Source organism: Chrysochloris asiatica, unplaced genomic scaffold (genome assembly GCF_000296735.1).
Source record: "Chrysochloris asiatica unplaced genomic scaffold, ChrAsi1.0 scaffold00031, whole genome shotgun sequence".
Lineage (NCBI taxonomy): Eukaryota > Metazoa > Chordata > Mammalia > Afrosoricida > Chrysochloridae > Chrysochloris > Chrysochloris asiatica.
In genome coordinates this window covers 15094745-15122386 of record NW_006408549.1, presented here as the reverse complement: position 1 = coordinate 15122386, position 27642 = coordinate 15094745, and the positions used below count along the sequence as shown (strand labels likewise).

General features: G+C 40.2%; 2 protein-coding genes across 2 annotated transcripts in view; one reads left to right on the top strand and one right to left on the bottom strand.

The window, feature by feature from the left end:
- NBN (nibrin) overlaps nucleotides 1-11194 on the bottom strand; it is a 46849-nt gene extending 35655 nt beyond the window's left edge. Inside the window, exons 1-6 of the mRNA XM_006859259.1 lie at nucleotides 11158-11194; nucleotides 8336-8469; nucleotides 5511-5659; nucleotides 4310-4469; nucleotides 2453-2556; nucleotides 136-253 (exon numbers count right to left, since the gene is read on the bottom strand). Of these exons, the coding sequence (XP_006859321.1) occupies nucleotides 136-253; nucleotides 2453-2556; nucleotides 4310-4469; nucleotides 5511-5659; nucleotides 8336-8469; nucleotides 11158-11194 (702 nt within the window). The remainder of the gene's footprint in view (nucleotides 1-135; nucleotides 254-2452; nucleotides 2557-4309; nucleotides 4470-5510; nucleotides 5660-8335; nucleotides 8470-11157) is intronic.
- Nucleotides 11195-11212: 18 nt separating this feature from the next.
- Nucleotides 11213-27642, top strand: part of DECR1 (2,4-dienoyl CoA reductase 1, mitochondrial) — an 86007-nt gene continuing 69577 nt past the window's right edge. The window contains exons 1-4 of the mRNA XM_006859258.1: nucleotides 11213-11318; nucleotides 16246-16308; nucleotides 19333-19355; nucleotides 23965-24348. Coding sequence (XP_006859320.1) covers nucleotides 11213-11318; nucleotides 16246-16308; nucleotides 19333-19355; nucleotides 23965-24348 — 576 coding nt within the window. The remainder of the gene's footprint in view (nucleotides 11319-16245; nucleotides 16309-19332; nucleotides 19356-23964; nucleotides 24349-27642) is intronic.

The following is a 27642-nucleotide window of genomic DNA, read 5'->3' as shown; positions in this document are numbered from 1 at the left end:
AACATGTTCACAGGCGCTGAGTATGTTCTGGGGCCTGATCATGTTTTTATTCTACTTCACACTGCTACACAGTTCCAAAATGAAACGTGCAAATGACTACCAACAGATAGGAAATTTAGCTTTTAACATTATTACCTGTTTGGCATTTAGAAATATAAATGTTTTCCCTTTGAAAATTTGTTTTCTTTCCTGTCGTGCAGATAGATCAATGTTTTTATTTCCAATAGCTGGTTCATCAATAGGTGGATAAAATCTGTAAAAATAATGAAAATACATTCCAATGATATATATTTGCTATTAAATTTATAAATGGGTGACTATCTAGGTACAATGGAGTCCTGGTGTGGTGTTGTGGGTTAACGCGCCAGACTGCAAAGCCGTTTCAACTGCAAGGTCGGCAGTTCAAGTTCACCAGCTGCTGCTCAGAAACCCTATACAGGGTCGCTATGAGTCGGAATCGACTCAACAGCAGTTCACAACAACAATCTAGATACAAAAAGGCTAATTTCCATAATACCATTACAGTATTTAAAAAATAAATGAATCAAAAGAGTTGTTTTATTTAAGATAAAAAACTAGAATTATGGGAACAGGTGCTAGATAGGATTTTCCCTTGGGATCAACATGTATTAATGATGTCCACATTCCAATTCTTAGAACTGACACTGTTTTTTTTACAGATCTCTTTGAAGAAGCTTACAAAAATTTAAAACTTAAATTATTTTCAACTTAAAATGTCCACAGTGAGACCAAGTAATACATTTTTTAAGCTAAAGAAAATAAACTATGAAGAAGCTCAAAATTATCAGCCAAAACAAGGCTGGAAAAGACCTAGCCATTTGCTCATACTGTACGTTCAGGCAGAAGCCCAAAGAAAATTAAATGAAGTCCACAAATGCCAAAATATGATCCTGAACATATGTCACTTGAATTTAGAGACAATCTCAAGAACAGATTTGATGCGTAAGACACGAATCACCAAAAACCAGAGGAGCTGTAGGATGCTACCAAGAATTTCATCCATGAAGAAAGCTAAAAGTCATTAAAAACAGACAGAAAGAAAAGACCAAAATGGATGTCAGAGGAGACTCTGAAACTTGCTCTTGAGTGTGGTAGTGGTTATGTGCCATGGAGTAGGTTCTGACTCATAGTGACCCTGTGTAGAGTTTAAAAGGCTGTAAATCTTTACCGGAACAAAAAGCCTCATCTTTCTTCCACAGAACAGCTGGTAGTTTTGAACTGCTGGCCTTGAGGTTAGCAGCCCAATGTAACCACTATGCTAGTAGAGCAACTAGAAGAAATGAGGACATAAAAGAGCTAAAGGGAAAATGTCAAAGGGCAGCTGGAGAAGACAAAGTATTACAATGAAATGTGCAAAGACCTGAAGTTAGAAAACCAAAAGGGAAAAATATGTAAGGGTGGTAGGGTAATTCCACCAGCCACTCCTCAGAAACCCTACATAGGGTCACTGTGAGTTAGAACTGACTTGATGGCACTTAACAACTACAACAACATATGCATGTGAAAGTTGGACAATGAGTAAGAAAGATTATAGAATAATCAAGACATTTGAATATGGCACTGGTGAAGAACACTGAATTATCATGGACCTCCAGAAGAACAAATACATTTGTCTTTGAAGAAGTACAGTCAGATTGTTCCTTAAAGGCAAGGACACTTACTCTCTAGTTCCCTGAACATGTTCTTCGGAGGGATCAATTCCAATGAAAGACCTCAAGCATGGTAGAGTGGAAGGTCAATAAAAAAGAGGATGACCTCCAACGAAATGGACTGACATAGCGGTAGGTGCCATGAGCTGAAATATAACAACTGTAATGATGGCGCAGGACTGGGCAGTGTTTCATTCTTCTGTACACAGGGTCACTATGAGTCAGAACAAACGTAACAGCACCTAGCCACCACAACCACAATAGGTACAATTCACAAAGTTATGTTCAGTCATGATTGAACACTTCACAATTTTTAATTAATATCACACATGCATGTGTTTTAATCCACTACAATGAATGCTGTACATCTATTTTACAGTAGTGACTGCTGGACCCTGGCATTTCAGATAAGCAGGCTATATGCCGGCAAGACATAGTTGGCAAGGTGGAATGCAGGCCACTGTACTATTCTGATTTTTTCAATAATTGACTTTAATAGTCTTTTCTACTTTAAAAAATATACAATGTTCATTATAGCACTATTTACAGTATCTAAAGGTAAAAACAACCCAAGTGTCAATTAACAGATAAATGGATAAACAAAATGTGGTATATGTGTACAGACATACAACAGAACATTTAGCCATAAAGAGGAATGAAATTCTGATATATTTAATGACATAGATGAACCTTAGGAACATTATGAGTAAAGTAAGTTAGATACAGAAAAACAAATATTGTATAATCCCACAAATATGAAATCTCTAGAATGCATAACATACCTTTCAATTTGTGGAAGCTGGTTTTTGGACTGAACTGCTTTGAGAAATTCAGTAAAATATTCTGGCTTTACAATTGGACGCCCACAGATGAGTGCACATATTGTCTAAAATGAATAAAAACTGTCTTTTAGGGCAAGGAACAATGTAACAAGATACAAGAAAGATTAAAAATGAAAATACAAAGTCAGCAAACTTTTAGGAAATAATCCACCTAAAAATTCTTTGTGAGTATGCTTCTAACAGAGTGCTACCTAAATAGGAGAACGCGGGTTTAGAGTATCTTCCAAGAAACAAATCTTCAAGACACCAAATCTCACACATGGATAAAATAACTTCTGAATGAAGCAACAATGTGCAATACAACACTGGAGTGAGGGAGTCTTGGGCACATTACTTAATTGTTCCAAGCCTAAGACTTTTCTTCAGAAAGTAAAACTTGAGCTAAATGCTCTAAAAGTTCCATTTTGGTTCTAAAATTCGATGACTTTCTTTGAATGGGTGGTATTTTTCAGATTCTGTAACAGCCTCAATAACTAACTGTCCATATGTCATGCCCTCTCGACGGCACTTAACAACAACAATGCAGAGGCGCGAGGAGGGCTGATAGCACCGTGGGTTAGGTGTCAGGCTGTGTTTTGCAAAGTCAGTGGTTCAAACCCATCAGCTGCTTTATTGAAGATGAGGTTATCTGGCCTGTAAGCGATTTAGAAACCCTATACTGGGTTGCTATGATTCAGAATTATCTCAGTGACAGTAGGTTTGGAATTTTGGTCATGCAGAGACATGATTTCCTATTCCACAGCCCACATTCCAATACCCTAAATGTATATTTTCACTATAAACTAAAAAATGGACATTTTGAATTATGCATCTATTACCTGTGAGTTTATTAGCACAATTAGTACTCCTGAAGCTAATAGCACTGCACATTTATAAAATTTTTATAAACTTAAAAAGATGAGGAACCTAATTACAGATAACTCCATCAACTTACAAATTTAACTTGTGATTTAACCTGAGTAGCAAATCTTTCTCTATCATACTCCTTAGCCAAAATACACACATTCTAATTTAATTAATTATATTAGACACTAAATTAAAGTTATATGGATTTTTACATAATCTAATAAAAGAATCTAAATATTTCTGGGTTTTGCTATAGGTAGTAACCTATAGCAATCCCACATTATCTATGATCAAACTGTTTAAAAGGAGCAAAATCACCTCCCAATGCCTTTCTTTAATTAGGTTTTGTTATAACCGAATCTGATAAAGATGCAAAATCTGAAAATATACCACAATATATCACTGTTTCACATCTTCTGAAAGTGAAATCTACATATAACTACAGGTTTTGAAGATATATTAAGGTTATATTAAACTAAAAGAACATTAAGTCTTAGTGATTAAAGCCTTAAATGAATACAAATAAAGAGTATGCGATCAAAATGGAAAACATATACTGGAGGAAGACAACTTGATAGAAAAGAGATAATATACTAACTTTGAAGACTGGCGGTTGAGTTTAGTAGTCTTACTTTTAAAGTGAAAATACAAGCTTCATCGTAATAAACTTTTTGGCAAAAGGATAACAAATAATTTTCTGAAATGCTAAATCAAAAATCAAATCTAGTTTTATGTGTTTTTACTTTTCTCAGCTAATACACAAGTCCTCGGAAAAGCCACGTTGTCCTACACAGCATATAAAGGCATGGGGTGGGAATTTCTAAGTCCACAACAAACAATTCTCATAGTTTTTAAAGTAAATGGCTTAAAGATCTGAATATAGTGGGGACCTAAGTGAGTTTACACAAACTTAAAATTTATTTTAACATAATAACAGGGCATTCAACCTACTTTAATGGTAACTTTAACGGAAACCATGATGAGATGAGTACATTCTTCTGTCCAAGTGTTTACAGAGAGTCCTCCAAGCTGAAAAATAGCTTGACTTAAGGCAGTTTTCCCAGACACATCTAAACAAGAAGAGCAAGCAACCAGAGGCTCATACTCTACTCTGTGAAGGAGAATAAGTTACCACAGTTACAGAGATGGCAACTTTTTAATAGCAAATAATCAACAAATAGGTTAGTGTCTTACCACTCAACGAATACTACTTTAAAACTTGAAGCTAAATGAATACTACACAGAGTACTACTTTAAAACATCATGTGTAATTGCTATTAAACTTTCTAATTTATGAAATTATCATTCTCCAACTCCTGAGTTCCAGTTAAGAAAAAACAAGGATCAAAGCTAAAATTATATGTTCACTTAAACAGACTTAAACACATGTAGCTCCAGTCAAGGCGCTGAGGGCCCACTCAAATTCTCATTCATTGTCAGAGTTGTCTAGGGTTATTTAACATGCTATGATTTAAAGACGGTTGGCACAAAGTTGACTATTGGGGTAAGTAGCATTTAAATTACATTGTCTTCAACTCATCATCCATAAATAACCTTTTCCTTTAGAACAAAGGGGGGAATGTCTGGCCCACAAGCCCTCAAAATCATTGGGTCTGCCAAGGCATACAGTTCTGGCCATCACATTGTTGTTGTTGTTAAGTGCCTTCGAGTTGGTTCTGACTCACAGCGACCCTTTATAGGGTTTCCAAGGAGCAGCTGGTGAATTTGAACTGCCAACCTTGTGGTTCAAACAGACCTTGTGATCCAGTGCATTATCCCATAGGACCACATTTGTTTTTGTTGTTGTTAAGTGCCATTGAGTCGGTTCCAACCCATAGTGACCCTGTATAGGGTTTCCAAGGAGCGACTGGTGAGCTTGAACCACTGACCTTGTAGTTCAAACGGCTTTGCAGTCTGGCACGTTAACCCACAGCACTACACCAAGACTCCAGGACCACATTAGGGGTGAGTTAATTACATGTTTGACCAAATACAGCAAGCTAATTTTTAAGTTGATAATTTTGTTATGGCCTGTGAATGATGTTATAAATTTTGGCCAAAAAAAAAGATTCCCCACCCCACTTCAGAATTTTATCAGTTTCAAATAAAAGTTGTCCGTTTTAATATTTACATCAATTTACAAAATTCTTACCTGAATTTACTTTCAAACACTCCAAATGTAACTCTATCCCCCGTCTTCAACGTTTGGGAAACATGATTCTGCATTTTTTCCTCATTAATAAAGGTACCATACTTTGAAGTATCTTTTATTGTCAATATAGGGATTTCATCTATCTGACTCTGAAAATCAAGAAATAAGTGTCTTTTACTACTCAATAAATAAAATTCCCAGAGTGAAAGTTTCAAAAGGTGGACAGTTTTTTAGACAAGTAATTGACAGCAGGTTAACCTCCACACACAGTACGCAATACAGTTATTATTTTGGTTGTTACGAATCGGGCTGCCAACCTCAAGGTCAGCAGTTCTAAACTACCAGCAGTTCTGCAGGAGAAAGATGAGACGTTCTGCTCCCGTAAAGATTGACAGCCTCGCAAACCCTGTGCAGGGTCAAAATGAATTGGAACTGACTCCACAGTACTTAACAGCAACAACAACTAAGAAAGATCACTCACTAGCAATTCATATTTCCTCCCAGGCAAATTTCTTTCATTTCCCTAAAAACAAAGCCAAAAAAGGTCAAACCAGCCAATCAGTTGCCTTCAAGTGGGCTCTGACTCATACATAGTGAGCACATGTGTGTCAGAGTAGAAATGTGCTTCACAAGATCTTTGACGACTGTTTTTCCAGAAGTCTCCTCTGGGTAGCATAGTGGTTACAAATCAGGCTGCTAACCTCAGGATCAGCAGTTCGAAACTACCAGCTGTTCCACAGAAAGATAAGGCTTTCTGCTCCCGTAAAGATTTACAGCCTCAGAAAACCTATACAGGGTCACTATGAGTTGGAATCGACTCCATGGCACATTACCACCACCTCTAGGTAGACGTGAGCAACCCAGAAGGTTTAACTGTACCACCAGGGACTTCACCAGTTTCACTGTTGTTGTGGTTAGATGCCATTGAGTCCATTCAAACTCATAATGACCCTATGTACAAAAGAACAAAACACTGCACGATCCTGTACCATCCTCACAGTTAAGTTTCAGCCCATTATTGCTGCTGCTATGTACAGCCATCTCATTGGGGGGGTCTTCTTTTTTCACTGACTCTCCACTTTAACCATTTCACTGTTGTTAAGTGCCATAGCAACCCTCTATAGGATTTCTGAGGAATAGCTGGGGGAGTTTATCTGCTGACCTTGTTGTTAACAATCCAGTGTTTATCCTACAGTGTCACGCTAGGATTCTTTATCAATTTCATTGGTGGTGGTAATGATGGTGGTTATATGCTGTGGAGTTGGCTCCAACTCACAGCGACCCTGTATGGGATTTCTAAGGCTGCAAATCTTTCCAAGAGCAGAAAGCCTCATCTTTCTCCCGTGGAGTGGCTGGTAGATTTACACTACTGATATTGCAGTTAGCAGCCCAGTACATACCCCACTATGCTGGCAGCGGTGGCCACGGAGACAGTTCTGACTCATAGAGACCCTGCATAGGGTTTCCGAGATGGTAAATCTTTACGGGAGCAGAAAATCTCTTCTTTTCCCCAAAGAACAAATGGTAGCTTTGAACTACTGACCTTGAGGTTAGCAGCCCAACTCGTAACCACTACATTAATGACCTCTCTCAGGACATACCTTTTTTTTTCTTTTTTATAAGTGAGTGGACATTTTTCCCGATTCCTCAATTTCAAATATCTGAAAAGTATTTGTTTTTGTATATCTTGTTTCATGTATAACCTGACAGCATCATTCCTAATTTTCTTTTTATATTATCAAAATTACATTGTAAAAACTGATTGTGAAAAATGGATTAAAGGTTAGTGTCTGACACTTGTAGCAACAATTTACTTTTTCTGTAGGAATTTCAACAGTTTTTCCATACCTAAAATACAGATATAAAACCTAAATTTCACAGAACAAATACAGCATTTACGGACATGCAATCTTTGCTCAAAATAATGGCTTTTCCTTCTTATTGCTATCAGAAATAACATGAGCAGAACTAATTGTACATAGATTTTTAATCACTTTTAGACCCTGTAAACCAACTGCCTTCAAGTCAATTCTGACTCACAGGGTTTCTGAGACTGTAAATCTGTATGAGAGCAGATGTGGTTGTTGCTGTTAAGTGCCCTCAGGTCGATTCCAACTCACAGCAGCCCTGAACAGGGCTTCCGAGGCAGTACCTCTTTGTGGGAGGAGACAGCCTCATCATTTTTCCATGGAGCACTGGTGGGTTTAAACATCCAATCTTATGGTTAACAGTCCAGGGCTCTTTGTTGCCCCTAATGTGATTAAAAAACTATATATAAAAAAGTCATTCAAAGGAGCTATATAGCACATAGCAATAACTATTCTTGTAAATCAAGTCTCATGGTGAAAACTACTGTTTCACATGACTACAGGATTTGCCATAGTTTAGCCTCAGGCACACAGTTGTTGTTGTTAAGTGCTGTGAAGTTGGTTCCGACTCATATTGATCTTGTATACTATTTCCTAGGAGCGGCTGGTAAGTTTGAACTCCGACCTTGTGGTTCAAACTAACCTTATGGTTGAGTGCTTATCCAACAGTGCCACACTCAATAAATGTTTAAGTAAATAAATATGTCTAACTTCCTCTGAGTTTCTAAATCACAAAATAAATAGGTCTTTAAAACCTAAGTAAAATTCTGAAACACAAACTTTAAACCTCAAAACAAGCAAATATGCTACTATTATCAAAATATAAGTATTTAACATAAAACAAAAATCTAACAGCTTTATGAAATGAAAAGTCTTATGACAACTCTTACATATGTGCCAAGGCAGTCAGTTGTGATTTCTACCACCTTACTACAGAGAAAATAAACTATACCATACCAACTGGGTTTCAGGAAAGTTAGCAGTTAACATGGCATGGTTTCGACTGATTGACTGATCCTTGTCAATTAGAATTTCACAGTTCTTCCTTCCAACAACGTATTCAACACCCGTCAAAAGTCTGTATGGTTCTCCTAAAAGAAATTTTTAAAAAAGGAGAAAAATTAATTTGGCATACACACATTCTCAAATACTTAAATATACAAGAATCCATACATGTATATAACATAGTTGTAACAAATATTTAACAATTCTGTTTTGTTATTTAAGTGTTAATCATAGGAAATCAAGTTTGTATTATCTAATAAAGTTTCACCAAAAACTACAGAAGATTATCTAAATAGATGGAAAGCCACTTAATGCTTCTTAAGGAACAAAACATAGAAAGGAGTAGACTGTCCCCCACATTAACTTATACAATGACTGCATCCTCAAATAAAATTACAATACCATGAAACTTGATGTTGTAGCTAATTGCTGTTGAGTCAATTCCAACTCATGGTGAGTCCATGTATGCAGACCACACAGTTTTCTACAGGGTTTTCATGTTGTGACCTTTAGGAGGCAGGCTGCTCTAGGCCTATCTTCTGAGGCACCTTGAGTGGGTTTGAACTGCCAACTTTTCTGCTTAGTAGTCTAATGCTTAAATATTTGTGCCACTCAGGTGGCTTCTGGAACCTGATAAGTTGATTCAAAGCTTCATTTGTAAAATACAATACAAAAAAAACCAGTCAGGTTGGTTCAGAATTATAGTGACCCTGAATAGGGTTTCTGAGGAGTAGCTGGTGGATTTGAATAGGCAGCCGTGCAGTAGCAGTTCAGTGTTTATCCTACAGCACAACACCAGGACTCCCAAATATACCATCAGGCTATAATAATGAAAAAATATATATATATGGTTTTGGAACAATGTAAACAACATAGATTAATGTAATAAAGTCCACATTAGATTTATATGCATTTATATAAGAGCATTCTGTTTTATGCTAAAGATAGCATTTCAAACGGTGCTGGAAAAGGTTACTGGATTTGTTTTCTATTTTAAATGTTGGAAGTCACAAATCATATGCATACAGTATATGTGCTGTGAACTCAGAGTTTAGCCTGGGAGAACAAGATCCCATTAGGGGAGTGGTAGGAAGCTCCACTTTCCACACACAACAGGACAGTTAGGACAAATACTCTAAACAAGTAAGAAATGGGCCAGGAAGCTTGAAGACCACTTAAGCAGCTTAGATTGACTCCTGTTAATCACATTATTAACTTAGAGTGAACCTTTTTCAAGCACACAATTTTGTTTGAGTGGTTTATCTACTTTTTTTCTAAAATAATGGATCCATACCTTTCATCAACTTATGAAGAGTTTATAACCCCTCAAAAGTTAAGAATGTTTCCCATTAATGCTGGTAATATTTTCCTTCTGCTCTGATAGTGTAGTGGTTACAAAATGGGCTGCTAATCTCACGGTCAGTAGTTCAAAACTACCAGCGATTCCATGGGAGAAAGATGAGGCTTTCTGCTCCTGTAAAGATTTACAGCCTCGGAAACCTTGTACAGGGTCGCTGTGAGTTGGAGCAGACTCCATGGCACATAACAACAACAACAACAAAACCCTACAGTGGAGTCTTGGTGCAGTGTTGTAGGATAAGCACTGGACCAAAAGATCAGTTTGAACTGCAAGGTGGGTGGTTCAAACCCAATAGCCGCTCCTCGGAAACTATACAGGGTGGCTGTGAGTTGGAAATGACTCAACGGCACTTAACAACAACCATCTTATAGGTCCTGGTATGGTGCTGTAGGATAAGCACCAGACTGTAAACCATAATGTTGTTGGTTCGAACCCACCTTCTACTCCTTGGAAATCCTAGACAGGGTCATTATGAATTGGAACTGGGTGATGACACTTAACAACAAAAACCATCGTAACCATCCTACAGGTACCTAAAGAGCTAAATACATTATGTGATCCTGCAAAGTGACTGAGTCCTATGTACTCATCACCTTGAAGTTTATGTACCACATCTGTGGGTATTCCTAGCCACAGCTAGGGCTGTATCTTTAAGATCACTGTTTTTATTTTTCCCTACCACTAGCTTAGTCCTCTGCATACTGTCTTATATTGTCACTCGATTTGGCATCTACATAGACCTTATTTATTTCAATCACACTATAACAGACCTGATACCCTATCAACAATGACATAAAAACACTAAGCAACCAGTTCATTTGTGATAACCATTTTCCGCTGCTGCACATGCAAAAAAGAAAACCACCTCATCGCTTTTTCAGCTGTCCTGACAAATGCAAAAGCGAGTGAATAAAACAACTTTTGTGTTCCAATGGTTGCCATGTCCCCAAGTCAAAAAGAATGTGTTCCAGACAGAATCACCATCCTGTGTTCCGGCACATGTAGTAACTTATGACGAACTTGTATTCCCTAAAAGTTTAAATCACGGTTTGTCACAGCAGGCCATGAAGGGCTCGGGTTGAAACCATCCCCAGCGGAGCTGGTCTCAGAGCCAGCGGGAATTTAGACGAGATGGGAGGATTTAATAGTCATCGCAGGCACTGTCGCCCCGCATCTCCTCGCACCGTCCCGTCTGGAACCTGTTTAGAAGTCACCGCTCCGTGCGGGAGGGCCACACAACTCCTGGACACCAAAATATGCGTCATTTCCCCTCATTCTGCTTCCGCAAGCTCCCAGGGCGGGAACGGAGGCGGCGGCAAGAAGGGCAAGAGCGGAGCGGAAGCACCGTTCCGCAAACTCCGTCCCTCGGCAGACGCTCCGGGCAAACGACCCCCGATGCGTCTCTCACGCTTACCTCGGGCCGGGCCCGTGGACGGGAGCAGCTTCCACATAGGTCCAGATGCTCAGGGATGAGGCGGTCGAGCGGCGGTGTAACTGCAGCGGACCGCTTGCACGTCACCAGCGCCAGCAGTAGACGCGAGTCCGGGACGTGCGCGCTCCCGGGCTTCCGGAGCGGCGCCTGCTTTTGAGAACGAAAGCACGAGTGGGATGTGAACACCCCGTCGCCATCTGGTGGTTAGGACAGGAACAGCGCCGTCTGGACGGGAAAGTGCCTGTTTCAAAGAGTGGTATGAGAAGACGCCTGGATGGTGTCCTGGTTTGCAATGCCCTGTTAAATCAAAGGCTGACCATTGAACTTCCCCAGTGGCTCCACGGAAGAAAGGCTTAGTGGTCTGCTACTATAAAGATTACAGCAAGAAAACTTAATTTAGTACAGTCTCTCTTTGCTCACGTAAAGATTTACAGCCTCGGAAACCCTGTACAGGGTCGCTATGAGTCGGAACCGACACCACGGCACATAACAACAACTCTGTCACACGTGAGGCTCCCATGAGTTGGGGACCAACCCATGGGCAGCTAACAACCAAAGGGTATCAAGTACTAGTCTGAGAATGTATGATTATTTACTTTCTCTTATTGTGAATGAAAAAGTTTTAAATTATCTCCAAAGTAACTAAGGGTAGTTTCTAATTAAAGACATTAAAATACTGACCAAATATGTTGTTGTTGTTAAGTGCCGTCGATTCGGTTCTGACCTATATCGACCCTATATAGGGTTTCCAAAGAGCGACTGGTGAGCTTGAACCGCCGACCTTGCAGTTCAAACGGTTTTGCAGTCTGCCTCATTAACCCACAGCACCACACCACGACTCCAACCAAATATGTAGGACCATTCATTTGTAGTTTCTTAAATTGCAGTCATTCCCTTGGATCCTAGTACTACTAATGATTAAGACGGATTTCATTCCAAATCCAACTCATCTTTACTCTTCTCTAAGACCAATGGACATCTCCATTTCATGGTACATTTTCAAATCTAACCAGGTATGAAATACTGGAGAATCTACCCTTTTCTTTCCATTTCTATCTGCACCAAATTAGTCCAGGCTGTACCCAGATATCAGGATCTGTAGCTTGAACTGCTTTTATTGCCATACTCAACTGTATGGCTCATTTGACTAGGAACCCTAACAAACCCCCAACTATGAGTCAATCCTCCTATCAACCTTCTATACTAAGACTTCTGATAAAATCTGCTTTCCTTTGAAAATATGAAGCAAATACCAGTTCATAAACTCCAATATCGTTTGAACTACAGAACACTATTCATCAGTCCTTTTACCTGCTCTAATTTTTTAAATCCATACTGTTACCCAGAGGAGTTTTGCCAAATACCTTAGGTCAATTCATTTTCTGCCTTCCTTCATATCTTATTGAAGAGATTGAGTAAGGACTGTCTTATGATTTCTGACTCAGTGTCATCCTTACCCTCATCAAAGATAAAATTCTTTTAAAATATATATACCTATACTTCATTTATCCTTATGGTTTTATCTCTAGTTCCAGATTTGATCTTTCAGTTCAAGACCAATCCCTCCATTTGAACTTAACATAAACCCATCTCCTTTATTTCCCCTAGGGCTTTGCTTCATCAGTTATCCCTCCCACCTATACGTTTTCAATTTCTTGCTTTGGTTCTTTCCCTTTAGCTTTAAGAATGTTAAATATATATATATAATTTTTAAAAAATGTATTCTGTTTTATTATTGTTAAGAATTTACACAGAAGAGTGTACACCAGTTCAACAATTTCTATATGTACAATTCATTCACATTGATTACTTATATTTTCCAAGTTGTACAACCATTCTCATGTGCCTTTTCTGAACTGTTCTTCCTTAACATAAACTCACTGCCACTTGTTTGCTGTGCAATTTTTAAAAAATGTTTTATTGTGAATTATGTGATAGTTTACATGGGAGAACGTTAGCTTTACATTCATCCTATGGTATATTGTTACATTGCCATGGTTACAACCCCCTCCATGCATCATCAACCAACCAAAGGGTATACACTACAAGCCTGCCCCCTGGTCGTCAGCACACAGCCCCTTTCCCTCTTTTGGTCTATAGTTCCCAGCCACTCCATCTCTCCATGTCATCATCTCTGCTTCCATCTCTGGTGTCACTGTTTCTCTGGGTAGGGTCCCGTACTCCACTCTTCTCCCATGATGGTCCCAGGGACCTCTGCTCCTGGACTTTAAAGTCAACCACCCCCCTCCTTTTACTAGAAAACATCTACCTTTACATTTCCAACCCTCACAGTCTGTCCTGATAGTAATTATTCACTATTGTATTACATGAGTGCTGTCCCCATCTCCTTTCATCAGTCCTGCCCAGACAGATTGGATACTACTCAGTGGAGATTCTACATTTCTCCACTCCCTCTGGATTTAGGCTCCTTCTTGAGAGCTTGTAAGCCAGTCACTTCTTGCCTTTGTAGCGCCCCACCCCCCACCCCATTTTGGGTAGCCAATGTCCAAGTTGCCTATCCCTGTCTACCCTGTATATTAAGGGGTGGGAATGATCCTCACTGTAAAGATTTGTTCCTTCTTTTGAGCTACTGCATCCATAGATGTAGGTCAAGTTCATCAAATTGTATCAGATTACTCTTTTTTTCCTTTTCTTTCTTCTTCTAGTTTAGTTCTGATCACCAGCCATTGAAGCCAGGTCAAGTGGGTATTATCTGTAAGTATGGGTGTTCTTGTGCATATGCCCTCTCTTCTTCTCAGCTAGACATTTCACTCTCCACTCTAGTCCTCTGTGGCTAGGTCACTGACTTTGGGCCCAGGAGACCCCAGGTCTTGCCAAACTGCTGGCCAACCAGGTCTCCACCAGGTTCACAGGAGTGTATTAAACGTGGTTGGACTTAGTTCGCAGTTTCATTGCTGTTTTCCCTCCACTGCCCCTTATTGGTGACCAACGTGGGTTGGTCACCAGTCAGAGCATGTATTCCCATTGAGTCTCAGTCTTGGAAGGGGGTTTGCTCTGAAGGGACCCGATCACTTGCCTTGATGTCTCCTGGGTGAGCAACTTGCTTGTTCTTGTAGTAATCAGTCAGACTGCCATTATTGTTTTGTACTTTTCTTGTTGGTCTTTCTTTCAAGAAGTATCTTCTGTTCTTCTAGCCACTCCAGAGTGGTCTGCTTGTCCTTTCCAGTGGAAATTTACCACCTCAGAAGATTCTGGATGGGGTTCAGGATTCCACCTATGGTCTTACGTAATGCAGAGGCTCCGCAGGAAGCCTCCTTTACTGGGTGCTGTGCAATCTTTTGAAGTGCTGTTGTCACTTTGATCCCCTATCAATAGATCTTAAAAGCACACAATGCTTAAGGCAGACGTTCTTTACTAGTTAAGTTAAGAAGACTTCAGGGGAAATTTTTGCTTTAAGGCTTAAAGATTGTCTCAGGCCAGTAGTTTCAGAGATTCATCCAGCCTCCATGGTTTCTTGGTGGACAGTTTTGATGATCTGCTAAGCTTAAAGTTAATTGTTGGAGCCATAAGGAAGTTTGATGGTTTTGTAGGAGGAATATAAAGCATAGGTATTAGACGTCTACTGTGAGCAGTAGACTCTGCCTTAAACAGAAAATATTATCTGTGCTAAATTGCACTGGTTGTTTCCAATGATCTCTTAATTCTACTTCGTCAGGAACTTTAAGCCTATGAGTTCCAAAGGCTTGATATTTGAAGAGAGTTGCTGTAGAGATATTGGTAAAAGTTTGTAGCTTCTTGAGATACAAGGCAAGAAGAAATAAATTCATGGTCAAATCTTTTAAGATATTCATTCAGAATTAAATTGATTAAGTTGTTTCTTTTAGGAAACTGGCAAAAAGGCTTGCAAACTGTAAACATGAATAAAACTTGTGCTGTATGAAGGACATAGCTTTAGAGAAGTAATTAAACTTATTCTGAATAGCCTAAAGAAAGTCACATAAAACCAATGGGAGAGCAAAGAGCATAGGGAGGACTTTCTAAACTTCAGAGATGTTTTAGGGAGCAGTGAATTCTCTTGGGAATTACATATCCACTTGTGGATATGATGTAGAACTTTGACTAGATCAGCTGTCTTTTTCTCTCTCACTCTCTCATCAGTGTACAGTGGAATTTCCCAGAGATCATAGGATCTGTGATTTCACAACAGATTAAATGCAGAAGTAGATACAGGAATCCATGTGTCTTCTACTAAGCCAGATATGAAGATTTCTAAAAATGTGAAACAGTACCATTCTTCTTATAAAATAATTTTTGTTTGGCAAAATAATGACTTTCAGAAAATATTTTTTGTTAACATGTTTATTACTGTTGTTTTTAATTGAATTACTACAAAAATATTTTAAAACTCAGTTCTAATGTCTAATTTGGTAAATTTCAGTAATTATAACTCACAGACAAACTTTTTGGGACCCTTGTATTTGTTATCTATTCTTTATAATAAATTACTTCAAAACTTAGTGATTTAGTACAAAGAACTCATTGATTATGTCAGTTTCTTTGGGCCTCTAATGGAGTAGTGTAGCTGGGTAGTCCTACCTCAGAGTATCATGGTTGCAGTCAAGAAGTTGGGGCTTCAGTCATCTAAAGGCTTAACTGAGACTGGAGAATCTATTTCCAACATAATTCACTCACATGGCTTTTGGCAAGAGGCTTCACAACGTGGAAGGTGACTTGTCCTAGAGCAACTGTTCTTTTGGAGTTACCTTTACTATATGTTTATTCCTTTATTTATTCATGCCAGTTTGCCGTTTATGTCACATATTGTGCTAGGCATTGGGAAAAGATTTAATTATGGTGTCTATTAGGAGTCCTGGTGTGGCACTACGGGCTAATGTACTGCACTGCAAAGTCAATTTGAACCAAAAAGTCAGTGGTTCAAGCTCACTAGCAGCTCCTTGGAAACCTATGCAGGTTTATTATGGGTTGGAACTAACTTGATGGCACTTTATAACAACAGCAACAATCAGGGTAATGAACAGAGTATAATTCAGGATCCGAAACAACTCAGGATGCAGCAGTTTTCTAATGAGGAACTCCTCTTTTCTGCAGACACGCCTTGCTCTTGTCTTCGGCCTTTCAGCCACGAGGCCTCTAGGCCTCTGTCCTACACTGGTAAGTGTTACAAAGCTCTGTTTAAGAACATTTTAAAGACTGTCTTGTCAACTAAAATTTTCATTAAAATAGGATAAGCATTGAACTGTTAATCACAGGGTTGGAAGTTCAAATCCACCAGTCACTCCTCAAAATCACTACAAGGGTTGCTATGAGTCAGAACCTACTAGAGAGCAATAACAATAACAATGAAGTGTTAAGCTAAAGCATGAGTTAAAGACTTGGGCTTTAATTTTCTTAAGGTAACACAATGGGCAACTGTCATAGACTGAATTGTGTACCCTGAAAAGCTGTGTGTTAGCTTGGCTGGGTCATGTTTCTTAGTGTTTTGACAGTTATATAATGATGTAATGTAGAGTCTTGGTGTGGCACTGTAGGTTAAGCTTGGACTGCTAACTGCAAGGTTATAGTTCAAATCCACCAGCTGCCCACTGGAAAATTTATACAGGGTAACTTTGATTCTGAACCTACTCAATGGCACTTAACAACAGCGATGTAGTGCAGCAGTCATGTAATGATTCCCCATGATGTGATCTGGTGTGACAAACTAATGATAGGATTAAGGGTGGGCTGAAATTCCATTAATTCCTTCACAACCCTGATGGAAGTTTCCCAGGCAGTTTCCAAGGGGTGTGGCCTGCAATATCTTTATCTTATAGAGATAAAAGGAGGGAGAAGGGGGAACCTATTACCACCAAGAAAAAAGAAGCTCCTAAACCAAGGGAAAGAAAAATGTCAAGACTCAGGAGGGTCTCCAAGGAATGCTGGACTTACAGATGCTGAAGCGAGACAACGACCTTTCCTCAGAGCTGATGGAGGAAGTCTTCTCCTAGAGTCGGCGCTCTGAATTTGAAACTCTAGTCTTCTAAAATGCTTGTTGTTGTGTTGTGAGTTACTGTCGAGTCAGTTCCAACTCATAGTGACTCTATGCACAACAGAATGAAACACTGCCCAATCCTGCACCAGTCTTACAATTGTTGTTATTGTTGTTATGCTTCAGCCCATTGCTGCTGCCACTGTGCTAATCTATCACGTTGTGGGTATACTACTTTTTCACTGACCTTCAATTTTACCAACCATGATGTGCTTCTCTAGGAACTGTCCCTCCTGACAACATGTCTAAAATATGAGAGATGAAGTCTCACCATCCTGGTTTCTAAGAACTACAGCCCTCTGGTTGTGGTTGTTGTTGTTGTTGTTGTTGTTGTTATGTGCCATGGAGTTAGTTCTGACTCATAGTGACCCTGTACAGGGTTTCTGAGGCTGTAAATCTTCACAGGAGCAGAACGCCTCATCTTTTTCCCGCGGAACAGCTGGTAGTTTCGAACCATTGATGGTGAGATTAACAGCCTAATTCATAACCACTATGCTACCAGAGCACTCTGGCTGTACTTTTTCTGAAACAGACGTGTTCTTCTGGCAGTCCATGATACTATCAATATTCTTCTCCAACACCATAAATAAAATGCATCAATTATTCTATGGTCTTTCTTATTCACTGTCCAACTTTTGCATTCATATAAGGTTATCGAAAATACCATGGCTTGGGTCAGTTGCTCCTTAGTCTTCAAACTGATATTGTAACAGTCCTTAAACTGCAAGAGACTAAAATTCTATTTGCTAAAGCACTCTACACTCGAAGTATGGTATTTCTGTGGAAGCAGTAAGTACTGAATATCTAAGATAGTAACTAACATTGGTATCTCAGTTTCCTCTTAAATACAAAGGGGGACTTCAAAAAGTTCATGGAAAAATTTCACAATGTTTTAATTCCTTTTTCCCATGTAAGTTTTGAAGCCCCTTTTCATGTTGTCAGCTACCTTTGAGTTGGGCCCCAACTCATGACAACCCCATACACAATGGAAGGAAATTCTGCCTGGTCCTACATGCCATCCCCATAATTGGTTTTAGGTTTGACCATTGTGATCCATAGAGTTTTCATGGACTGATTATCAAAAGTAGATGATCAGGCCTTTCTTTCTAGTTCTTCTTAGTCTGGAAATTCAGCTGAAATCTGTTCCACATCGTGTCAGTACACAAGCCTCCACTGGAAGACAGGCAACCTCTTATACATACATAGGCTTAAATAAGATATGATCCAAAACCCTAAACTTGAGATACTACTCTAGTTCCTTGAAGGCACAGACTGTATCTAGGTCATTTTTGTGTTCCAACTGTCTAAATCACTTTTGGATTTCTATGAGTCATGGTCTTATAATTCCCACAAAATGACTGGCTGGCATTATGCAAATAAGATGTGAAAAACTTTTCCTGGTCCATGCAAATTAAGTGACTGTGGCCTGCCAAAGGAATTGGTCAGTTTTGCTGACCTGTTAAGCTTTGAAAGCTAATCCCATGGAGGTTCAGGCAGACCTCACTATCATCAAGAAGAAGAATCTAGAGCAGATCCTGTCCTTTGGATCAAGGAGCTGGGGTGCCTGCATTGAGAACCTCCTAGACTCAGAAGCAAGAGTGAATGCTGAGGTTGTGAACCTGTCTGGTCCACAAGGCAGAGCAAGAGCTGCTTATCTTTGGACAGGAGGAATGACAGTGGAGCTAACAGACTTGTAACACTTCTGTGCAGGCCTGAGTGTGCCCAGTCTTCCTACAGCAGGAGAGAGCTCGATAACTCTGGGCAGGAAGCTCACCAGCAGAACTAAAGAAGCTATAATTCTTGTGTAGGATAAGAGGTCTGGGTTTGCCTAGTATAGAGATTTCATGCCTTGGCACTCCAGTAATGTGAGAATGTTGTTGTTGTTAGGTGCCTTCGAGTCTGTTCTGATTCATAGTGACCCTTTGCACAACAGAACGACACACTCAAAATTGTTGCTATGTTTAAGTCCATTTTTGTTGCCATTCTGTCAGTCTATTTCATTATTTGATATCTGGACCATTGCTTCTATGAGTATTGATTGTGGATCCAAGCAAAATGAAGTCTTTGACAACTTCAATCTCTTCTCCACTTATCATGATGTTATTTTTTTGGTCCAGTTGTGGAAATTTTTTGTGTTCTTTCCATTGCAGTGCAATCTGTGAGAGGTGCAAACGTAAGACGGTTGTTCCTCTTAAGTGCTGTTGAGTCACTTCCTCTCTAGGGTTTCCAAGGAGTGGTTGGTGGATTTGAACCTCCAGCCTTGCAGTTCAAACTGACCTTGCAGTCTAGTACACTATCCTGCAGCACCACACCAGGGCTTCTAAATATGAGAATTGTTGTTGTTGTTGTTAAGTGCGGTTGAGTCGATTCTGACCCATAGCAACCCTATATAGGGTTTCCAAGGAGCAGCTGGTTAGCTTGAACCACCGACCTTGCAGTTCAAATGACTTTGTAGTCTGATGCATTAGCCTACAGCGCCATACCAGGACTCCAAATATGAGAACAGACATTTATAATTTGGGGAAAGATAAAATGTTCTCCTTTGGGAATCTGTTGTTATTGTTTAATATTTATTTGCTATGTTGTTGTTGTTGTTATATGCCGTGGAGTCAGTTCCAACTCATAGTGACCCTGTACAGGGTTTCTGAGGCTGTAAATCTTTATGGGAGTAGAAAGCCTCATCTTTCTTCCACAGAACAGCTGGTAATTTCGAACTGCTGTCCCTGAGGTTTGCAGCCCAATTCATAACCACTATGCTACCAGAGCTCCTTAATTGCTATAGATAGTATAATCAATTGCTCTTTGCTGACATGTAATTGGCCCAACTCAATCACAGATGAATGTAGCACCCATACAATGATGCCAGTGGTATATGTGTCTCATGGCTGCCTGTAAGTGTGAGGCACATCTGCATGTGACATGCAGCTAGATATATACATATAATCTCTAAGAATTGTTTACCACAATGATAAACATATGGCAGGCACATAACAAGTGTTTGTTGAACCTAACTACTCATTAATTCTCTTTTGCACCTCAGTGCCACTTTTTCTTCTATTGGAGCTGGGAAGGTGACTTTATGTGGAGGGGAATGAGAAGCATGCAGGACTGCTGTCAACTCCACGTTCATTCGTTCATTCTTATGTTTCTGAAGACTACCTGATAGTTCTATTTTTGGTTCGGCAGGGACTACTTCCTGGAGAAGGACCTCATATTTGGTAAAATAGAAGGTCAGAGAAAAGAGGAAGACTTTTAATGAGATAGTTCGACACAATGGCTGCAAGAATGAGCTCAAGCAAAGCAATGATTGTGAGGATGGCCCCGGAGCGAGCAGTGTTTTGTTCTGTTGTACATAGGTTCGCTATAAGTTGAAACGGAATCTAATGAAAACATACCCAAATTCATTATTGTAGTGGAACAAATAATTTAACTTCTAAATATATCATAAGTGTTTTGTCTTTATATGGGAATAGCATTATATATAAAATTAATCTGTGCATAATTAGTAAAATTAATTGAGTCATGTTGTTTGGCCATAATTTACCTAAAGAAAAGAAAAAGGAATATAAAAGAATGCAAGATCTAAAATTTCAAAGTGTAAGAGTTGACTTTATAGACATAGAAGAAGCTAGCCTATGTAATAGGGGCAGGAATTAGACTCCCAGAAGGCGTTCAAGAAGCTAATTAATGATTGCAAAGCACTTTGAAAATGTGAAGCTTAATAATCATCTAAAATGTGTAAATTGGATGAATTATTCAAACACCATAAATATATGAGCCAATATTCTAAAGAAAGGCTTATCTATCAACTATTTTATCTTAACAGAATTTTACAATGACCTCCTTAGTACCATACCAGGTGGCCTATAATAATAATACTGCCAAATCTAGTTTATTTGTAAAATCACAGATTTTCAGAACTACAAGTGATCTTAGAGATAATTTACACCAACACCCTGATATTATGGATGAGGACAATCAAACAGATAAAAGTTTATTTTCCTCAGTTACAGCAATCCACTGTGTAGCAGAAAAGAATTTAATCATGTCTTCTTCTCAATGAGCTTTCTTTGTATCCCTTCAGCTCCAGACTGGAACCAATTCTTGAAGTTTTAACATAAACCATTTAGCAAAAACCTTGTGATGTGCAGCCTATAAAGTGAACTTTGGCTCAAAATACAGATTTGTCTTAGACTCAAACCTATACCTTTACATATGTTATTGAGCATCTTTCTAGTATCTAGGATTATAAATATTTCCAGTATCTAGGACTTCGTGGTTGGCAGCGTATTTCTATTCTTCATTAGAGAAATGGAAACTAGTCTGAAAGCTCTGCTAAAACCTGTTCAAACTCACCAGCTGCTCCTTGGGAGAAAGACACAAACTTCCAATGACAGATGAGTGGTGAATGTGTTTGAGGCACATTAGCTGCGAGTCTTAACACCTGCATAAACCCACTGTCACTAAGTCAATTTCAATTCACAGTGACCTTACATAAGATTTCTTAGACTGTGAATCTTTTCAGATGCAGACAGACTCATTTTTCTTCCAAGTAACAGCTGGTGAGTTTGAACTGCTTGCCAACCTTGTGGTTAACAGCTCAATGCTTATTCAACCAAGCCACCAGGGCTCCTGAATAGCAGGTGAGAATTTTGCCTTGAAGTACCTTAGTAGGGAGCTGAATAATCAAGGGAAACTTTGCAGGAGAAAATGACATCAAAGCTACTGCCTGATGATAGGAATAGGAGGTGGCCACATTCAAGAAGTGGTGGTGTCTAGGTGTCTGCCAAATTCAGAAACAGGAACAGTTTGGTATTCTGGGGGTGGCAGAGTGACCTTGTTTTGTCTATGCTTAGATAAAATTGTGAAGTGGTCTTGCTTTGGCTCATTTTATCATGGTCTCAGAGTAAACTTACAGGGGGTTGATATTCTCTGAAGTGGTTGATGTCTAATAGAATAATACGGCCTGTAAGTGCTAAGGGATCCAGGTAGTACCGTGGTTAAGTGCTTGCTCTTTAGGAAGAAGATGTGCCAGTCTGCTTCCATAAGAATTGCAGTCTTGGAAACTCGATTGTGCAGTTCTACTCAGTCCTATATGGTTACTATGAGTCAGAATCAACCAGAAAACAATGCACAGCTGTGAGCTCCAAGTCGGGTTCCCAAATTCTGCATGTTAGGGACTGCTCTCCTAGCCCCTTTCTCAGCTCTTCAAAACAAACAAACAAACCAGGTACATAGTAAACTCTTAAAGTCACCTGCTATCAGCACAATAATCCCGATGTAGGTATGATTATCCACATTTTATAAATGATGAAAGAAATATGATTGGAATTTATGCAGAATTCCAACACGCATAAGAATAATGGTGAGATGGAAAATTCTATACTGAGGGTCTGCATCTTCTTAAAAAAACTAATAGCTGTGGTGTTGATTTCAACTCATGCATGTCCAAGTAGAATTATGCTACATACCTTTTCAATGGCTGATTTCTCAACAGTAGATCATCAGGCCTTTCTTCTGAGTTGCCTCTGGGTAGACTCAAATTTCCAACCTTTGGTTTGCAGCTCAACAGGTTAATCATTTGCACCATCCAATGATATTGCGGTTAAGTGTATATTGATTCCTTTGAGCGAGAGAGAGAAACCAGAAAACAAAACACCAAACCCATTGCTATCAATCCTAACAGGGACTCTGTATAGGACAGAGTTGATATGGCGCTGTGGGTTACTGCCTGGGACTGCAAAGTTGGTTTGAACCTCAAGGTCGACAGTTCAAGCTCACCAGTCGCTCCTCGGAAACCCTATACAGGGTCGCTATGGGTCAGAACCTACTCCACGGCACTTAACAACAACATAGGACAGAGCAAAACTGCCCCATAGGATCTCTAAGGCTGTGACATCTTTCTTGGATGGCTTCTAGGACTTTTGGTTTGTAGTGGAGAGATTACCCATTGCGGTACTCAAACCCATTGGTATCGAATTGACTCCAACTCATAGAAGCCACCAGAGCTCCTCAGAAAGCATTAACAAAAGCAAACCCCAAACCCAAACAGGACAAAACAACAAAAAAACAACTGGATGGTTGGAGCCCTACCATATCTCTGCGATAGGGGGCGGTGTGTCCCGCTAAAAAATCTTAGGTACCGGTAGCTGCAGCTTTTACTCAATTCCAGCCGCTTTGCCTTAAGAATGGATTTGGGTTTTGCCTTGAAAGGAACCAGGTTTGCGCAGCTGGTTAAGCGTTAAGCTTCTAGTAGCAAACTCAACAGTGCAAATCTATCAGCCGCTCTTAGGGAGAAAGACGAGGCAGTTTGCTCCTTCTGCTCCTGTAAAGATTTCGTTTGGGAAACCTATGGAGCAGATCTACTTTGTTCTCTGGGGTCCCTAGGCGTCTTAAGAAAAGTGAGGCTGCGTTTTACATCCAATTCATTATTCTGATACTATGTGTCTCATCGCCAGGCCAACCACGAATTAAAATACATATTTAATGAATAAACTTTTCTTTTTTTTTAAGAAAAGAAAGCTACTAGCTCTCGGTGGGCAGGGTGTATATTTATCGTGTTTATGCCAGCAGTACACCCCTTAATGTGGTTCGTCCTACACAAGGTCACCGAAAGAACCCTACAAAATGCACGAAAAAAAACCCCACCGAGAGTCCTCTGGCTTAGGCTCAGGCTCAGCTTGGGCTCGGGCCCGGAGGTCACGGGACGCAAGCTTGGCTGTTCCTTGGGTGCCGGCACCGCCCAAGCTCTAGTCCAGTCCTCCGGGACCTGGCTTTTGTAGGCCCGCCCCCTGCACCCCGCCGTCTTCCGGCTCAAGTTGAGGAAGGCCCATCATGGCGCTACCTGGACAACTTTGCACTGCTTGGGGTCTCCGGCTGCCCGGTGGCCTCACTCCTCGGCGGGTAAGGAGGTGCTGAGGAGGGCCCCGAATGCCCCTGCGAGCGCACTGCCAGTGCTTGCCTCTGAAGTGGCGGCCCCGGGAGCGGGGAGAGTGATCGGGGGTGAAAGGGTCTCTGGCGCGAGGAGGGATGGCCCTGAGTTCTGGGGAAAGAGGATTGAGGAGCTCGGGACGCAAGGAGAGAGGACAGGGGTCCTGGGCTCTGAGAAAGCAAGGAACTTGCATTCCAAGGTGGTCACGTTCCCTGAAGTCGATATAGAAGCAGGAGTTAGGAAGGGGAAAGGTCACATTCCACTGTTAAAGGACTCCCTGATGTGTGTGTAGGGCCCTGGGAGAGAGCACTTGGTTTTCCAAGTTTTCACATTCCTGGAAGTTTCAAAGTTGTGTGCAAATAGGTAGAAAGAGGTGTGGAGGGACCACAGCACACGCAGGCCCTCTATGTGCGAGTGCGCCTCCGTGGGAACATTGGCATTCCTCTTCCTTTTACTCTTTTGTGAGTAAAATCCGCTCATGAATTGGTTGTATAATTGAACGTTGTTATTGTTGTTAAAGGAGTCCTGTGGGCTAATGCGCTGGACTGCAGAGTCGTTTGAGCCACAAGGTTGGTGGTTCAAGCACACCAGCTGCTCCTTGGAAACCCTATACAGGGTCACTATGGGTCGGACACGACTCAACAGCGCTTAACAACAACAATTGTTAAGTGCCATCGTCGAGTTGATTCCGACCCACAGTGACAGTTTAAACCACCGACCCTCAGGTTAGAGCGCCACACAAGGACTCCAGTTTAGGTGCCCTGGAGTCAGCACTGACTCACAGAGACCTTGCACAACATAACAAAACACCTCTCAGTCCTTTGTCAACCCCACAGTCATTACTGCGCTTGAGCCCTTCGCCAAGGCTATTGTGCCAGCCCATCCTGTTGGGATCTTCCTCTCTTTCCCTGACCCTCCACTTTACCAAGTATGACAAATTCACATCAAAAGAAAAAGTAGCCTTCTCTTGATTGCCTTTCAACAGGTTAAGAAGGGAGAGGCTTTTCAGCGCTGGCTTCTACCTCTGCTTCTATTTTCCCTGTAGTTTTGTTGTTTGAATTTGTTTGTCAGTGACTCTCCATTGGATCCTAAATTGAAATTAAGTATGCAAGTAAAGACAGCACAGGAGGGAAAGAGAAAGAAAATGAAAGAGAAGTCACAATACCCAAGACAGCACCCCCCTCACTAACTTGTTGCTAAGTGCCATGGAGTTGGTTCTGACGCAACTACCTTGTATAGGATTTCCAAGATGCGGCTGGTGGATATGAACCTCTCACCTTGCAGTTAGCAGTCCAGTGCTTATCTTACAGGGCCACACCAGGACTCCCCTCACTAAATTTAAAAAAAATTTTGATGTTGGTGTTGGTTGTGTTCCACCAAGTTGGTTCTAACTCACAGTGATCCTGTATAGGGTTTCCAAGGCTGTACAGAGGAGAAGGCCTCATCTTTCTCCCAAGAAGCAACTGGTAGAGTTGAACTGCTGATCTTGCAAGGCTTGTTTTTTAAAATATTATAATAAGTATGAATTAAATTACACTAAACCGAAAGCATAATTTCTTTACCAAGGTGCAGAAATTAATCTGTCAACTGTAGGAAGTTGTTTTTTCCCCCGTTTCATAGATTCAAACTGGTCCAGTCTCTGAAGTTAAGAGGACTTTTTTTTTTTTTTAAGATTGAGATTTATTCATGGCTAAACTAGTCCTAAGGAGCTCTGGTAATGTAGGGGGTTATGGGTTGGACTGCTTACTGCAAGGTCAGCAGTTTGAATCTACTAGCCAGTGGGTTATGGGTTGGACTGCTTACTGCAAGGTCAGCAGTTTGAATCTACTAGCCACTCCGCAGGACAAAAGTGAAGCTCTCTACTCTTAAAGATTTACAGCCTCAGAAACCTTATGCAGGGTGGCAATGAATTGGAATAGACTCCACAGCACTTAAGCAAGCAAGCAAGACTAGTCCTGGTTTGGCACTGTAGGACGATCACTGAAGTGCTAATCACAAAATGTGCCGCTCAGACCCCCAGCTGCTCCTCAGAACCACCGTATATAAGGTGGCTATGAGTCAGAACTGACAACACTTGACCACAACAGGGTTTTGCTTTACCATTTTCTCTTTCTGTAAAGACAAAATGGAACATCCTTTTTTCTGATCTCTTTCAAAGAGCTTTCTCATTTGAGTCCTACAACACCTGTGAGGTAGAAAAGTCTTCGGAGATTTTTTAAAAAATATATAAGCACAAATCATTAGCATTGTAGTTAGAAGGTCACAGAGACCTTATTCCAGCTCTTCTGACATCATTAGCCAGTATAATTGAGAGGGAGAAAATGAACTCGTTTAAAAATTCATTGTAATCTGACAATGTGGAATTCTTCCACTTAAGAAAAATGGAACTTTGGAGTATCCGGGTTTGGGGGCAAGAGATGCTAGTGTGGTTTATCCCCTTCTTGGCATGTAGAAGCTGGGGTTTGAATTCCTGGGGGAAGAAAAGTCTTCACATCTGTTAAGTGGGAGGGTGTTCGAGGGAACATCATGTTTTTGTGGGCAAATACAAGTTGTTACAGTTAAAATTCCTGATTTGAATATTTTTGTTACCAAGAACAAAGAGAAATGTTTTATTTGTTATAAAACGTATTTGTGAAGTGCTATATTAAATTGTGCTGTTTAGCTAGTAGACCTCAGCAAACATATGAGTACTGGCTCTGTGCCTGTATGGCCCATGGATGCAAAGATTCAAAAATATGAGCCCTGCTTTCAGAGTAATCTGAGTTGCTCTCAGTTCAGTTGAGGAAAACATTCAACCATTTTATTGTTTCTCAGGAAATGCTAGTTAAATGCCTACTAAGTGTTGGACATTCTTTGGAGATCTAGGTTTGAAAATGCAACACAATCTACTTTCGGTGAGCTCATAGTATGCATGTTTTTCAAGCTTTGATTAATAACCTATTAGTAGACCTTGAAGTCAATTAATACCCCACTGCTGTAGAGTAGATTCTGACACCTAGCAACTCTTTAGGATGTAGTAGGACTGCTCCATAGGGTTTCTGAGACTGTGAATCTTTACAAGAGCAGATAACCTCCTCTTTCTCCTGTAGAGCAGCTGGTGGGTTTGAACTACCACCATTGCTTAGCCCATGTCATCACTAGAGCTCCTCTGAAATTAGTTTCGTGGAGCAAAACAATATTCTAAAAATTAGCATAGATTATAAAATGTAAGAATTAATCTTATGTAGTAAGGTTACTGAGGAGCTGTGGTAGCATAGTGGTTACTAATTGGGCTGCAAACCTTAAGGTCAGCAGTTCGAAACTACCAGCCGTTCCCAGGGAGAAAGATGAGGCTTTCTGCTCCCGTAAAGATTTACAGCCTCGGAAACCCTATACAGGGGTCACTGTGAGTCGGAACCAAATCCACGGCACGCAACAACAACAACAGTAAAGTTACTTGGTGAAAATTCTTTTTGGAGAGACATGAAATCAAAAGTAAATTGGTAGGCCTTAGTGATTGGGGGTCTATTCGTCTGTTAGTTTGTCGTAC